At 45.2% G+C, this 14,996-nt stretch overlaps 1 protein-coding gene across 1 annotated transcript in view; it reads left to right on the top strand.

Annotated features, from left to right (window-relative positions):
- Window positions 1–14,996, top strand: part of suclg2 (succinate-CoA ligase GDP-forming subunit beta) — a 131,686-nt gene that overhangs the window by 19,794 nt on the left and 96,896 nt on the right. Inside the window, exon 2 of the mRNA XM_052526740.1 lies at window positions 4,486–4,627. Within this exon, the coding sequence (XP_052382700.1) occupies window positions 4,486–4,627 (142 nt within the window). The remainder of the gene's footprint in view (window positions 1–4,485; window positions 4,628–14,996) is intronic.

Below are 14,996 nucleotides of genomic sequence, written 5' to 3' on the forward strand. Positions count from 1 at the left end.
CACTGATCATCCCTAAAGCCAACACCACATTTGGCCGCCTTTCGTTCCAGTACTCTGCTGCCTGTGACTGGAACGAACTGCAAAAATCACTGAAGTTGGAGACTTTTATCTCCATCACCAACTTCAAACATCAGCTATCTGAGCAGCTAACCGATCGCTGCAGCTGTACATAGTCTATTGGTAAATAGCCCACCCATTTTCACCTACCTCATTCCCATACTGTTTTTATACTGTTTTTATTTATTTACTTTTCTGCTCTTTTGCACACCAATATCTCTACCTGTACATGACCATCTGATAATTTATCACTCCAGTGCTAATCTGCAAAATTGTAATTATTCGCCTACCTCATGCCTTTTGCACACATTGTATATAGACTCCCCCTTTTTTCTACTGTGTTATTGACTTGTTAATTGTTTACTCCATGTGTAACTCTGTGTTGTCTGTTCACACTGCTATGCTTTATCTTGGCCAGGTCGCAGTTGCAAATGAGAACTTGTTCTCAACTAGCCTACCTGGTTAAATAAAGGTGAAAAAAAAAAAAAAACATCAGCATACAGTAGGCTACATCAGCATACAGTACATACGTAGGCTACATCAGCATACAGTAGGCTACATCAGCATACAGTACATACGTAGGCTACATCAGCGCGTCACACACCACTTTGCAATGAGCTGGAGGCAGTATGCAGTTTGAAACCATTTACTTCATTGTTGGAAACCTGAAAGTTTTACCACATAGTATGAGGCATGTCTTATCTTGCTTCAATGTAGCCTAGCCAACATCACACCCTATCTGTGGAAGCAGCGTAGCCTAGTGGTTAGAGCGTTGGACTAGTAACCGGAAGGTTGCGAGTTCAAACCCCCGAGCTGACAAGGTACAAATCTGTTGTTCTGCCCCTGAACAGGCAGTTAACCCACTGTTCCCAGGCTGTCATTGAAAATAAGAATATGTTCTTAACTGACTTGCCTGGTTAAATAAAGGTAAAAAAATGGTTTTTTAAAAAGTCCAGTAGCCAAAGGAACAATCCTAGTCATATTAGTAAACCATGCTAGTTGTTGCATATTAGATCTCCCCTCTTTCTACATCAGTTAAGAACAAATTCTTATTTACAATGACATTCTAGGAACAGTGGGTTAACTGCCTGTTCAGGGGCAGAACGACAGATTTGTACCTTGTCAGCTGGGGGATTTGAACTTGCAACCTTTCGGTTACTAATCCAACGCTCTAACCACTAGGCTACCCTGCCTGCATGTTCAGTTAAGATTAAGTACCATAATCTAAATGTGATTTTTGCCATTCTTAGCGCTGTGGGTGGACACCATAATCAAGTTTAGCACATTTCTCAAATGTCTGGTAAATGAAAATGGTGGTGCTGGACATTTGACCAGCACATCTTCCTAATGTTAACCCTGACACCACACACACACAGCTAGTGTTCAGACTACAAGGTGACTGCATAGGCAGTCCCAGAGATAACCTCACACTAGATAGATAAGGAAAGGACAAGAAACTTGTTTCTGCTTGCCTCATAGTGAAGTGGGCATGAGAGGGAAGGTGCGTGGCACCTTTAAACAAGGACAATGGTCAGATATTCCCCACACACAACTCACCAGCTCACTCTAACACACAACACTGTGCCCCCCCCCCTCACTTTATAACATGCAACACCTCACACTACTAGATGAGGAACAATCCATCACACTGAAAACTGGGTGTTGCTGTGTTTTTAGATACTCATGAGCAGCTCCTCTTTGCTCTGTTTGTGGTGTCCAGCAACTTAAGTGTGGGTAAATGCACTGCTCAACTTAGGTCAACAGAAGGGTTTTGAATTGAGGCAGTGTAAGTCAAAAGCACTTCATATTAAATGCTGTTGTGAGGCTGTATAAAAATCTGTTGCCCTGTCATTGAACTGTTATACTGTTATATATAGGGCATAGTGCCAGTGTGCCACTGCCATGGGGCTGTCGCATGGTCTTGTTTCACAGTAGAATGTCTGACACCCCCTTGAAAGAAATAAAAGTAGGCATACATGTGAAACTCACTTAATTCCAGGCAGAGACACAGGAAATGACCCACAAATGACCCTCATTATTCAGTGATGTGAGGGAGACCAATCAGCATACTGCTGTACCTTCTATGGAAGCTCAGATTTTCTGCCCTAATGAAGTCTCCAGTGCTCCTTACCCGGAAGGTGGTAGCAGTGAACAATGCATGCTAATACAATACTACGCCAGAAAGTTAAGGTTACTCTTAACACCATTCACCAATCATGCCGTTGACCAGAGAGGGCTACGGATGATGTACCTTCTATGAATGCACCTATATGCTACCCTTTTCTTCAGAAATAACTTTGAAATCAAACTAATTGAATGGATGACTAGAATCGTAGATTTTAACATATTGATTTCAGTAAGCCTTACAGTAGGCCCAGTTCTTGATGGTCTTGTTTCCTTGCTCAGTTCAGAGTTCCTCCACTCAAATTAGTTGTGGATGCTCAGCGAAGTGACCTAGTGCTCTTAGCCTGTATCCCCTTTCTCTCCTCTTCTCATGAATGATGGAGAGCTCCCAGGCAGCTCTGTTTTGAGAGTAACGGCTTGGCCTTGTCATACCACTCTCACCACTAAGTCAGATGGCAGAAGCCCCTCCCCTCCTTCCCCTCCTCGGTATCAGCCTTCAGCCAACCTTTCCTTGTCAGTATGCATGTTTTAAAGGATGTCTGAAATACGACTTGTTTGATCAGCCCCTCAGACTTTGTTGCACTTGAGGAGGCCTTCATTATTCATCAGCATGTCTTGTAGTGGATCAGGACAGGATTACGCCTTCTGGCCCACACACAAGCTCTTAAGCAGGGACAGAATAAGGAAGGAGAAATTATTTCAAATTTGCACAAATAACCTTGAGACTTGGAGATGATGAACAGTATGGTTTGCTGCTTTTGCAGAGGCAGAATCTGTCATGTAACTCCTGCAATACAGAAGTAGTCTTTAGGCTAGACTGCCTGAGTCCTCCTATCAGCAGAGGAATGTAGCCAAAATGACACTCTCCATGACCAAGACACTTGACTCGTCACAGTCGTCCCTTTTAATGTCACAATTAAGAATTGCAGCAGCCTTTCACATTGTTAAGGAAAACAGACTGACTGCACTGTGAATGCACACACTCAGGGTAATGGGCCGACCTGACAACACTGAGGGAGTCCAACCTTAACACAAGTGTCTCACATTAAAACCCAATGTCTTTTTAATAGTGCTAACAGCTGGAGCATGACAGCCTTGCTGCATTTGCTGACTGAGCAAACAGTTTTAACATAGCCTAGGCCTGTCTGCCTGTCATTATGGGGGAGAGGCGGATGGAGGGGGGGAGGAAAAACGGGGGCAAGACTGAGAGACTGAAATGGAATGAGTGCACCCCGGAGAACTGAACGTAAACAAGACTTTATCAGAAACACCTGGTATGGCTATTCCTCTAACTGAGAGTCAGTCAAACCTTGAAGAACATCTGGGCTGCATTGATCATTCCTGAATGTAACCAGATGTTCAAACAACAGCTTGTGCAGTGTAAAGACATCTTTGCGCATGTTGGCTTAATTTAAAACATGTCATTAGAGGAATGACATTTTCAGGCTGGCAGCAAGGATGCCAACATGCCTGTCAGTCTCACCTGGCTCTAAGTTGAGGAGAGCTTGACTGCATCACTACTGGTCTTTGTGCGAGATGTTGAAGGTACCGAACCATCTGTTCAAGCAGTTGGCACATAGTTCAGACGAGGACTCATCGGTAGAACACAAGACATGCAACCAGAGGTCTCTTCACAGTCCCAAGGTCCAGAACAGAGGCTGGGAAACGTGCAGTATTCAATAGAGCCATGACTACATGGAACTCTCTGCAACCCCAGGTAACACCCCAGGTAACAGGTAAACTAGTAATAAAACTACATTTAAAAAAATGATAAAAGAACACCTTACATCACGACGGGGACTGTGAAGATGCACACAGACATTTGTATGTTTTTTTTGTATTGTATTATGTACTTATGTGTTATACGTGGTTGTCTCGCCTGGCTATCTTGAGATGAATCCACTGGCTGTGGGTTGCTCTGGATGCTAAATTACTCGATTGTAATGTAAATGTAGTGCTATATACAGTACATTACCTATTTTATTTGTTGTGTTTTGATTACTGTTTGGACCCCAGTAAGAGAAACCACTGTCTTGGTGGCAGATAATTGGGGATCCTAATCCCACTACTACGCCTCACAGAAAACCTGTGCCTGTTTAGTGTTAGTCCCTAGTACTATTAAATTTGAGGGGCATAGAAAACCATGTTTTATTTCTCATTATATTCAAGTCGTCATCAACAGCTGCGTTACCTGATTTTGGATTCCTTTTAGCTACTGGGTGTTTATCTAGTTACTTCTTCAGTGAAATACTTGGTTACTTTATCAAAAAATGTCAACCATTCTCTCTCTCTCTCTGTCTGCAGTGTGCACAGGTGAGTTCCAGGCGCTGGCTGAACCTGCAGGAGTACCAGAGCAAGAAGCTGATGCAGGAGAGTGGGGTGACTGTCCAGCGTTTCTACGTGGCTGACAATCCTCCCGACGCCCTGCAGGCCGCCAAGAGACTCAGTGAGTGGCTATCATACTAACACACACTGCAGAGTACTGACCCTACCATTCACACTAGAACTATATGTACAATATGCAGGTTGAATAAGTGGCATTTATTTAGTTTATCAAACAATACTGGTGGTGATTGTGGTGTTTCTGTACTGCAGCTTGTTTGAGATGTGTCCTGACACTGTGACTTCGTTTCAGCTCTCTTTGCATATCAATCCCCAGCCAGCTCTCTTCCAGATGTGCAAATTGCTGTGGTTCATCCTGGCTGAAGTGTTATCAAGTTTAATGGTGTGTGTGCACGAGGTGTGTTTGGGAGCAGGGCCCAAGTTCATTGTGCTCTGTGATCATGCAGGCTCTTCTCATCACCCCACTCAACCATGTTAATTATTTTCACGCACTTTCTCTTTACTCTTTCACTGTATCGCTCGGTCTGTCTTTTAACACACATAACAAGTTTTAATTCCGTGTCCTTGACTGCTCATCTCTAGCACATTGTTTTTGTCCAGTGAGATGTTGGGTGCTAAGGGTCTGCCAGGGGTTTTCTCAGTGGTTTGGCGTTGATGCAGGCCAAGATAAACGAAGGAGGAGGTGTAATATCTCTGTGACAGTCCCTGTCGTGCTCTCTCAGCGCTGAGAGAGAGGGCCAGCCGGATGGACGGGGCCCAAATACTGAGCCCTCGGCAGACCTACTCTGGCCAGAACCTTTGGCTGCTGTAATCTCTGCTGTATCTCTACCAACACAATGGGCTTTTCTGTTGTCCCGTAGTCTCGCTCTCTCGCTCTCTCTCGCTTTCTCTGTGTTGTCCTGTAGTGTCTTTCTCTCGCTCTCGCTCTCTCTGTGTTGTCCTGTAGTCTCTCTCTCTCTCTCTCGCTCTCTCTGTGTTGTCCTGTAGTCTCTCTCTCTCTCTCGATCTCCTGTAGTCTCTCTCTCTCTCGCTCTCTCTGTGTTGTCCTGTAGTCTCTCTCTCGCTCTCGCTCTCTCTGTGTTGTCCTGTAGTCTCTCTCTCTCTCTCTCTTGTCATCTTAGGTTTCATTACATACAGTCGGGAAGAACTACTGAACATAAGAGCAGCGTCAACTCACCATCAGTACGACCAAGAATATGACTTTCGCGAAGCGGATCCTGTGTTCTGCCTTTCACCCAGGACAACGGAATGGATCCCAGCTGACGACCCAAAAAAACGACTTCGTAAAAGGGGGAAACGGAGTGGTCTTCTGGTCAGACTCCGGAGACGGGCACACCGTGCACCACTCCCTAGCATTCTTCTCGCCAATGTCCAGTCTCTTGACAACAAGTTTGATGAAATCCGAGCAAGGGTAGCATTCCAGAGGGATATCAGAGACTAACGTTCATTGCTTCACGGAAACATGGCTCACTGGAGAGACGCCATCGGAGTCAGTGCAGCCAGCTGGTTTCTCCACGCATCGCGCAGACAGAAACAAACATCTTTCTGGTAAGAAGAGGGGCGGGGCATATGCTTCATGGTTAACGTGACGTGGTGTGATCATAACATACAGGTACTCAAGTCCTTCTATTCACCTGATTTAGAATTCCTCACAATCAAATGTCGACCGCATTATCTACCAAGGGAATTCTCTTCGATTATAATCACAGCCGTATATATTCCCCCCCAAGCAGACACATCGATGGCTCTGAACAAACTTTATTTGACTCTTTGCAAACTGGAATCTATTTATCCGGAGGCTGCATTCATTGTAGCTGGGGTTTTTAACAAGGCTAATCTGAAAACTAGACTCCGTAAATTTTATCAGCATATCGATTGCTTAACCAGGGCTGGAAAAACCTTGGATCACTGCTATTCTAACTTCCGCGATGCATATAAGGCCCTGCCCCGCCCTCCTTTCGGAAAAGCTGACCACGACTCCATTTTGTTGATCCCTGCCTACAGACAGAAACTAAAACAAGAAGCTCCTGCGCTGAGGTCTGTTCAATGCTGGTCCGACCAATCTGATTCCACACTCCAAGACTTCCACACATCACGTGGACTGGGATATGTTCCGTATTGCATCAGATGACAACATTGACGAATACGCTGATTCGGTGAGCGAGTTCATTAGAATGTGCGTTGAAGATGTCGTTCCTATAGCAACGATGAAAACATTCCCAAACCAGAAACTGTGGATTGATGGCAGCATTCGTGTGAAACTGAAAGCCCAAACCACTGCTTTTAATCAGGGCAAGGTGACCGGAAACATGACCGAATACAAACAGTGTAACTATTCCCTCCGCAAGGCAATCAAACAAGCTAAGCGTCAGTATAGAGACAAAGTAGAATCTCAATTCAACGGCTCAGACACAAGAGGTATGTGGCAGGGTCTACAGTCAATCACGGATTACAAAAAGAAAACCTGCCCCGTCACGGACCAGGATGTCTTGCTCCCAGGCAGACTAAATAACTTTTTTGCCCGCTTTGAGGACAATACAGTGCCACTGACACGGCCCGCAACTAAAACATGCGGACTCTCCTTCACTGCAGCCGACGTGAGGAAAACATTTAAGCGTGTCAACCCTCGCAAGGCTGCAGGCCCAGACGGCATCCCCAGCCGCGCCATCAGAGCATGCGCAGACCAGCTGGCTGGTGTGTTTACGGACATATTCAATCAATCCCTATCCCAGTCTGTTGTTCCCACATGCTTCCATTGTTCCTGTTCCCAAGAAAGCTAAGGTAACTGAGCTAAACGACTACCGCCCCCCGTAGCACTCACTTCCGTCATCATGAAGTGCTTTGCGAGACTAGTCAAGGACCATATCACCTCCACCCTACCTGACAACCTAGACCCACTCCAATTTGCTTACCTGCCCAAATAGGTCCACAGACGATGCAATCTCAACCACACTGCACACTGCCCTAACCCATCTGGACAAGAGGAATACCTATGTGAGAATGCTGTTCATCGACTACAGCTCGGCATTTAACACCATAGTGCCCTCCAAGCTCGTCATCAAGCTCGAGACCCTGGGTCTTGACCCCGCCCTGTGCAACTGGGTACTGGACTTCCTGACGGGCCGCCCCCAGGTGGTGAGGGTAGGCAACAACATTTCCACCCCCTGATCCTCAACACTGGGGAGTGCGTTCTGAGCCCTCTCCTGTACTCCCTGTTCACCCACGACTGCGTGGCCACGCACGCCTCCAACTCAATCATCAAGTTTGCGGACGACACAACAGGGGTAGGCTTGATTACCAACAACGACGAGACGGCCTACAGGGAAGAGGTGAGGGCCCTCAGAGTGTGGTGTCAGGAAAATAACCTCACACTCAACATCAACAAAACTAAGGAGATGATTGTGGACTTCAGGAAACAGCTGAGGGAACACCCCCCTATCCACATCGATGGAACAGTAGTGGAGAGGGTAGTAAGTTTTAAGTTCCTCGGCGTACACATCACAGACAAACTGAATTGGTCCACCCACACAGACAGCATCATGAAGAAGGCGCAGCAGCGCCTCTTCAACCTCAGGAGGCTGAAGAAATTTGGCTTGTCACCAAAAGCACTCACAAACTTCTACAGATGCACAATCGAGAGCATCCTGTCGGGCTGTATCACCGCCTGGTACGGCAACTGCTCCGCCCACAACCGTAAGGCTCTCCAGAGGGTAGTGAGGTCTGCACAACGCATCACCGATGGCAAACTACCTGCCCTCCAGGACACCTACACCACCCGATGTCACAGGAAGGCCATAAAGATCATCAAAGACAACAACCACCCGAGCCACTGCCTGTTCACCCCGCTATCATCCAGAAGGTGAGGTCAGTACAGGTGCATCAAAGCTGGGACCGAGAGACTGAAAAACAGCTTCTATCTCAAGGCCATCAGACTGTTAAACAGCCACCACTAACATTGAGTGGCTGCTGCCAACACACTGACTCAACTCCAGCCACTTTAATAATGGGAATTGATGGGAAATTATGTCAAATATATCACTAGCCACTTTAAACAATGCTACCTAATATAATGTTACATACCCTACATTATTCATCTCATATGTATATGTATATACTGTACTCTATATCATCTACTGCATCTTTATGTAATACATGTATCACTAGCCACTTTAACTATGCCACTTTGTTTACTTACTCATCTCATATGTATATACTGCACTCAATACCATCTACTGTATCTTGCCTATGCCGCTCTGTACCATCACTCATTCATATATCTTTATGTACATATTCTTTATCCCCTTACACTTGTGTCTATAAGGTAGTAGTTTTGGAATTGTTAGCTAGATTACTTGTTGGTTATTACTGCATTGTCGGAACTAGAAGCACAAGCATTTCGCTACACTCGCATTAACATCTGCTAACCATGTGTATGTGACAAATAAAATTTGATTTGATTTGATTCTCCCTCTGTTGTCCTGTAGTGGCTCTAGAGCTCTCTCTCTCACTGTGTTGTTCTGTAGTGGCTCCAGAGCGCTCTCTCCCTGTGTTGTCCTGTAGTGGCTCTAGAGCTCTCTCTCTCTCTGTTGTCCTGTAGTCTCTCTCTCTCTCTCTCTCTCTCTCTCTCTCTCTCTCTCTCTCTCTCTCTCTCTCTCTCTCTCTCTCTCTCTCTCGTCCTGTAGTGGCTCTCTCGTCCTGTAGTGGCTCGCTCGCTCGCTCTCTCTCTCGCTCTCTCTCGCTCTCTCTCTCTCTGTTGTCCTGTAGTGGCTCGCTCTCGCTCTCTCTCTCTCTGTGTTGTCCTGTAGTGTCTCTCTCTCTCTCTCTCTCTCTGTTGTCCTGTAGTGGCTCTCTCTCTCGCTCTCTGTCTCTATTTCTCTGTGTTGTCCTGGAGTGTCTCTCTCTCTCTCTCTCTCTCTCTCTCTCTCTCTCTCTCTCTGTTGTCCTGTAGTGGCTCTCTCTCTCTCTCTCTGTCTGTCTCTCCCTGTGTTGTCCTGTAGTGGCTCGAGAGCTGTCTCTCTCTCGCTGTTGTCCTGTAGTGGCTCTAGAGCTGTCTCTCTCTCTGTTGTCCTGTAAAGGCTCTAGAGCTCTCTCTCTCTCTCTGTTGTCCTGTAGTGGCTCTCTCTCTCTGTTGTCCTGTAGTGGCTCTTTCTCTCTCTCTCTCTGTTGTCCTGTAGTGGCTCTCTCTCTCTCTCTCTCTCTGTTGTCCTGTAGTGGCTCTTGAGCTCTCTCTCCCTGTGTTGTTCTGTAGTGGCTCCAGAGCTCTCTCTCCCTGTGTTGTCCTGTAGTGGCTCTAGAGCTCTCTCTCCCTGTGTTGTCCTGTTGTGGCTCTCCCTGTGTTGTCCTGTTGTGGCTCCAGAGCTCTCTCTCTCTGTGTTGTCCTGTAGTGGCTCTATGGCTCTCTCTCTGTGATGTCCTGTAGTGGCTCTAGAGCTCTCTCTCTCTCTCTGTTTTCCTGTAGTGTCTCTCTCTCTGTTGTCCTGTAGTGGCTCTTGAGCTCTCTCTCCCTGTGTTGTTCTGTAGTGGCTCCAGAGCTCTCTCTCCCTGTGTTGTCCTGTAGTGGCTCTAGAGCTCTCTCTCCCTGTGTTGTCCTGTTGTGGCTCCAGAGAGCTCTCTCTCTGTGTTGTCCTGTAGTGGCTCTATGGCTCTCTCTCTGTGTTGTCCTGTAGTGGCTCTAGAGCTCTCTCTCCCTGTGTTGTCCTGTTGTGGCTCCAGAGAGCTCTCTCTCTCTCTGTGTTGTCCTGTAGTGGCTCTAGAGCTCTCTCTCCCTGTGTTGTCCTGTTGTGGCTCCAGAGCTCTCTCTCTCGGTGTTGTCCTGTAGTGGCTCTAGAGCTCTCTCTCTCTCTCTGTTTTCCTGTAGTGTCTCTCTCTCTGTTGTCCTGTAGTGGCTCTTGAGCTCTCTCTCCCTGTGTTGTTCTGTAGTGGCTCCAGAGAGCTCTCTCTCTGTGTTGTCCTGTAGTGGCTCTATGGCTCTCTCTCTGTGTTGTCCTGTAGTGGCTCTAGAGCTCTCTCTCCCTGTGTTGTCCTGTTGTGGCTCCAGAGCTCTCTCTCTCTGTGTTGTCCTGTAGTGGCTCTAGAGCTCTCTCTCTCTGCCTCTCTCTCTGTCTCTGTGTTTTCCTGTGACGCCTCAGTGGATGTTTGTCCAACTGCTCTTGACTCAGTTTAAAAGTGAGTGACATACACAGTTTGTGTGTGTGTGTTACACTCGTTGGCCACCTCAGGTCATATCATAGTTGGAATGTATACTGAGCTGCCTGGCTCCCTGTAGACAGTAAGCAAGTCTTTGTGAGTCTCTAGCCTCAGACTCCGAGCCCAGTATCAGGGTCCCTCTTGAGAGGACCAGGAGTTCAGCAGCACCATGGGGAGTGGAGGTGACCAAGCGCTGTGAGCCCTGATGCATGTACACTCTCTCACTCCCCAACACCCTCCCTTCTGTCGGGCTCACTTACCCATGAAGCAGTGGACCTGACAGCTCAATTGGAGTTGGGCTATCTGGAGGTCCGCTCATGTACAATAGAGTAGAGAGACTCTCTAAAGTGGATGATGATTGATTTAGCCATTTACCATTTAGGAGAGAACTTTTCATCTTGGATCTGAATCAGCAACTGTTTTTAAAAGAGGAAAGCAGCGGTTATGGATTTCTGATGTGTCATAACGATTGCCACATCCATGTTTTGGAGCGAGGGGAAAACCTTAACTAGCCTATTGCTCACGTAAAGTAGACACATTTATTGGCCCCTCACTGGGACTGCTGAGTACTGGATGACTAAAGTACCTCTGTGTTCCAGAGGGCCACTCTGTGTGACAGACTGACACTATGACTCCTGCCTGCATGCTCAGAGCAAATGACCCAGCAGCACCTGTCCCAAACACAGCCCTGTATGGAAGGCACAGACTTTAAATAGATTTTAAAAGCCCCCTGCACCATTCACTAATCTAACTGTCACAGAAAGGCAGCTCTGGTGTGGTCATCATCAGTTACATTGTGTACCAGGGTTTGCGTTAGCTGGTAATAGCCATCTTTTCCCCCAAAAAAATCCCATTGCGCTTTTGCCTATTAATTGATGTGAAATACCAGTCGATACTGCTCAAACCAGTAGCCTTTTTCAAATCAACTTGCTTTCATTGTCCAGTAGCCAAATACACAATCCTAGTCATATTAGTAACCAATGCTAGTTGTTGCATCTTTAGATTTCCCCTCTTTTTTAATTTCTAAGGGATATTTTAATCTCTGTCACATGAAACTGCTCAAAATGGTGTTTTCCCGCTAATTGCATTATGGAACTAACATTCACACGTAGCCTACTGCCTCACATTTGTTGTCTAATTCCTCACATTTGCAGACTGATGTAAGAGTCTACTATTCCTAATGTGATGATTTAGATTGGATAGTCATAATTTTGGCTCATAATATCATTTGTTCCCTGTTCTCAGAAAGGACTGTTCAATGCAGTGGAGTAGGCCTAGGCTATAACCGAACCTACATGTCTTCTCTCTCTGCACACGAAATGTTGGCCTTTTATAAACACATTTTATGCAATTCAACTACGCTTTATATAACTAGAGACATGAGCAAATGTATTTTTTTATATGAGAAATTTACAGGGTAGCCTAGTCTACTGACAAACAGATCCATGCAAATAACATTGTCTGATCCATATCTTAAGCCAATGAAAAGTGGAGACACAAGTACAATATGACATCCATCTAACCTGGAGGAGATAAGGATTGTTCAAAAACAAACCGAAGTGCCACTGACCCAATGATAAAGACAGTGAAGATGTACACTCACCAGGGATATGGCTGCTGTTCTCTGCTGGTGCAAATAAGATCCTTTTAAATTATGACCAGACGTTTGATAACTGAAAGACATTGGTTTCTTTTCATTCTCTTCTTTACAGCAATAGCCATTTGTTTTCTCAACAGTTTTTCCGCGATTGTACTTTTTGATATTGCGATATGCCTCTGCTTTTCACTAACAGTTGCAACTCAACAGTCATCTAGGCCTATTTTTTTAAGAAGCTAATGTGGCCAAATCATTCTTTCTGCTGTAGTAGCCTATTTTGAATGATTTTATTTATGTATGTTTTTATAGAATAAGCTAATTAGGCTATATCATTTTGGCAATTCAATTTACTTTAGGGAAAACTTTCCTAATGGAAACCCTGGAGTTTGTGTGTGTGCGCGCCACTGTGATTGCACTGCCTAGGCCTTGCCACCGTGCCTCTCAACCACATCCCGCCAATAAGACTTTGGCATTAGAGGATGCAGCAGTCATGTGCTGATAGGGAAAGGAGTGACAACTTCTCTGTCTTATGCTGAGTGTCTCAATATATTAACCCAGAGGGGTGTTTGACACATCTAGCAATGCAGTGCCCCGCAATGTGCTGACGAAATGTCTCTCCTTTGAAAACCTATAGGATGTTTGTGAATTTGAGAAGGGGCTGTCTATTTTTTTGCGTTTCTCCTCTGCAGAGCAGAATAGTCTGAACACCTTATCAACAATCATATTCAGTGTCTGTCAATGGAAGGCTGAGCTGCTTTCCCCTCAACAGGGATGCTATCAAACACACTGGATATGGAATCAGCTTTTGAATATAGCCAGTCTGGCATTTTACCATTTTGAGATATGACCGCAGCTCATGTAATGAATAAAGATGATTTTTTATTTTCATCGTTGCCCAAGCCCGTCCAGCCATCTAAACTCAAAGACACACAAAAGCACCCCCCCACCCCTTCCACACACACCTGTCCCAAGCAGCCAATGGGTGTGTGATTATTTCAACCACTTTTTAGAGCACAACACTGTTGACGGATGCATCTGCTGAGTAAATCTTGATGGATTTTCACTCTAAATTCCCTATTATACTGTATTTGTTCTTCTCCTGCGTCTCCGGGAGCCTTCACGCCTGCCAGGCTTTCTGTCTGAGCAGTGATCGACGAACCAGACATTGAAAAACATTTGCTCTGATTCTATCTTCTCCATATGTTGAGCTTGTTTGATGAATGTGAGAGCAACATGCATTTTATTTTGACACGCATGCACACACAGATGGTCACATTCTCTCTCAACACAAATGACATGTTTTGCTCCAGCTCCATTCCATTCAATGTGTAGTAAGGTTTATTTTCTCAGTAATAAAGGGTGCCTCCCTACATACAGTATATTGGCCCACACAACATGCTGTGTCTTGAATCCAAAATGATTAGGACTCAATTCCTTAATAGGTGTGTGATTTAATGTGATTTAAATCTAGGAACGTCTATTATGCTCGAGCTCTTATCATGCCGTCTCAATAGGCACTGGTTGAGACGGCTTGTGGGATCCTATAGGCTTTGTGTGTTTCCTTACTAATGGTTGTATGTTAGCTCAGCAACATGCAGCCATCTGTCAATTCAGCACTGTTGTCACATTGAATACTTTGAATACATCCTGACAACTAAAGTCCAGCACTCCCGGTGTTCTCTCTCTCTCTCCTGTTCTTTTTTCTCCCCCTCTCATTCTGTTTCCTTGTCACTTTTCCTCATTGGTTTCAGCTGTATTCTCATTCTTTTTTTGTCTCTTTCTCCATTTCTACCCTTTTCTCTCTCCTTGCTTCTTGGGTCATTTTTAAAGTTATTCAGAGTAGACAGGTAGAATAACAATTAGCGGCAGGAATGGATTCATTCATTTCTCACAGATATGAATATTCAGTGTAAACAGTGCAGCGTTATTCATGAGTCAAATCTTATGTGCTTATTAGATGCAGTGTTGGTTTGACATGTCAGCGCACAGCATAATATTGAGATGGCCTGACATTAGGCTAACCCTTTGAGGAAGGTATGAGTGTAGACTTTAACACTCATTCCTGCTTTGCTCCTCGCAATGGCTACTGCCCACCAGTCCACCCATTATCAAGTGTGTGTAACTGCATATGTGGAGTGTGTCTGAAAGTGGGTGCTGCGAAATAATTGTGAGGATCAACCTGAGTGGGTGTATATGTTATGTTTCGTAAGTTAATTGGGCAGATTGGTTGCCACTCGACAATTTTGTGTGGTGGCTTCCTTGTAGTATTTTAGCTAATCTGGTTAGGAGAATTAATGTAGGAGGTTAGGAGAATTAATGTAGGGGCTTAGGAGAATTAATGTAGCAGGTTAGGATCATTTTTATTTTATTTTACCTTTATCTAGGCAAGTCAGTTAAGAACAAATTCTTATTTCCAATGACAGCCTTGGAACAGTGGGATAACTGCCTTGTTCAGGGGCAGAACGATTTTTACCTTGTCAGCTCAGGGATTCGATCTTGCAACCTTTCGGTTACTAGTCCAACGCTCTAACCACTAGGCTTCCTGCCGCCCCTAATGTTTGAGGTTAGGAGAATTAATGTAGGAGATTAGGAGAATTAACGTAGGAGATTAGGAGAATTAACGTAGGAGGTTAGGAGAATTAATGTAGGAGATTAGGAGAATTAACGTAGGAGGTTAGGAGAATTAACG

This window comes from Oncorhynchus keta, chromosome 10, assembly GCF_023373465.1.
Source record: "Oncorhynchus keta strain PuntledgeMale-10-30-2019 chromosome 10, Oket_V2, whole genome shotgun sequence".
Classification (NCBI taxonomy): domain Eukaryota; kingdom Metazoa; phylum Chordata; class Actinopteri; order Salmoniformes; family Salmonidae; genus Oncorhynchus; species Oncorhynchus keta.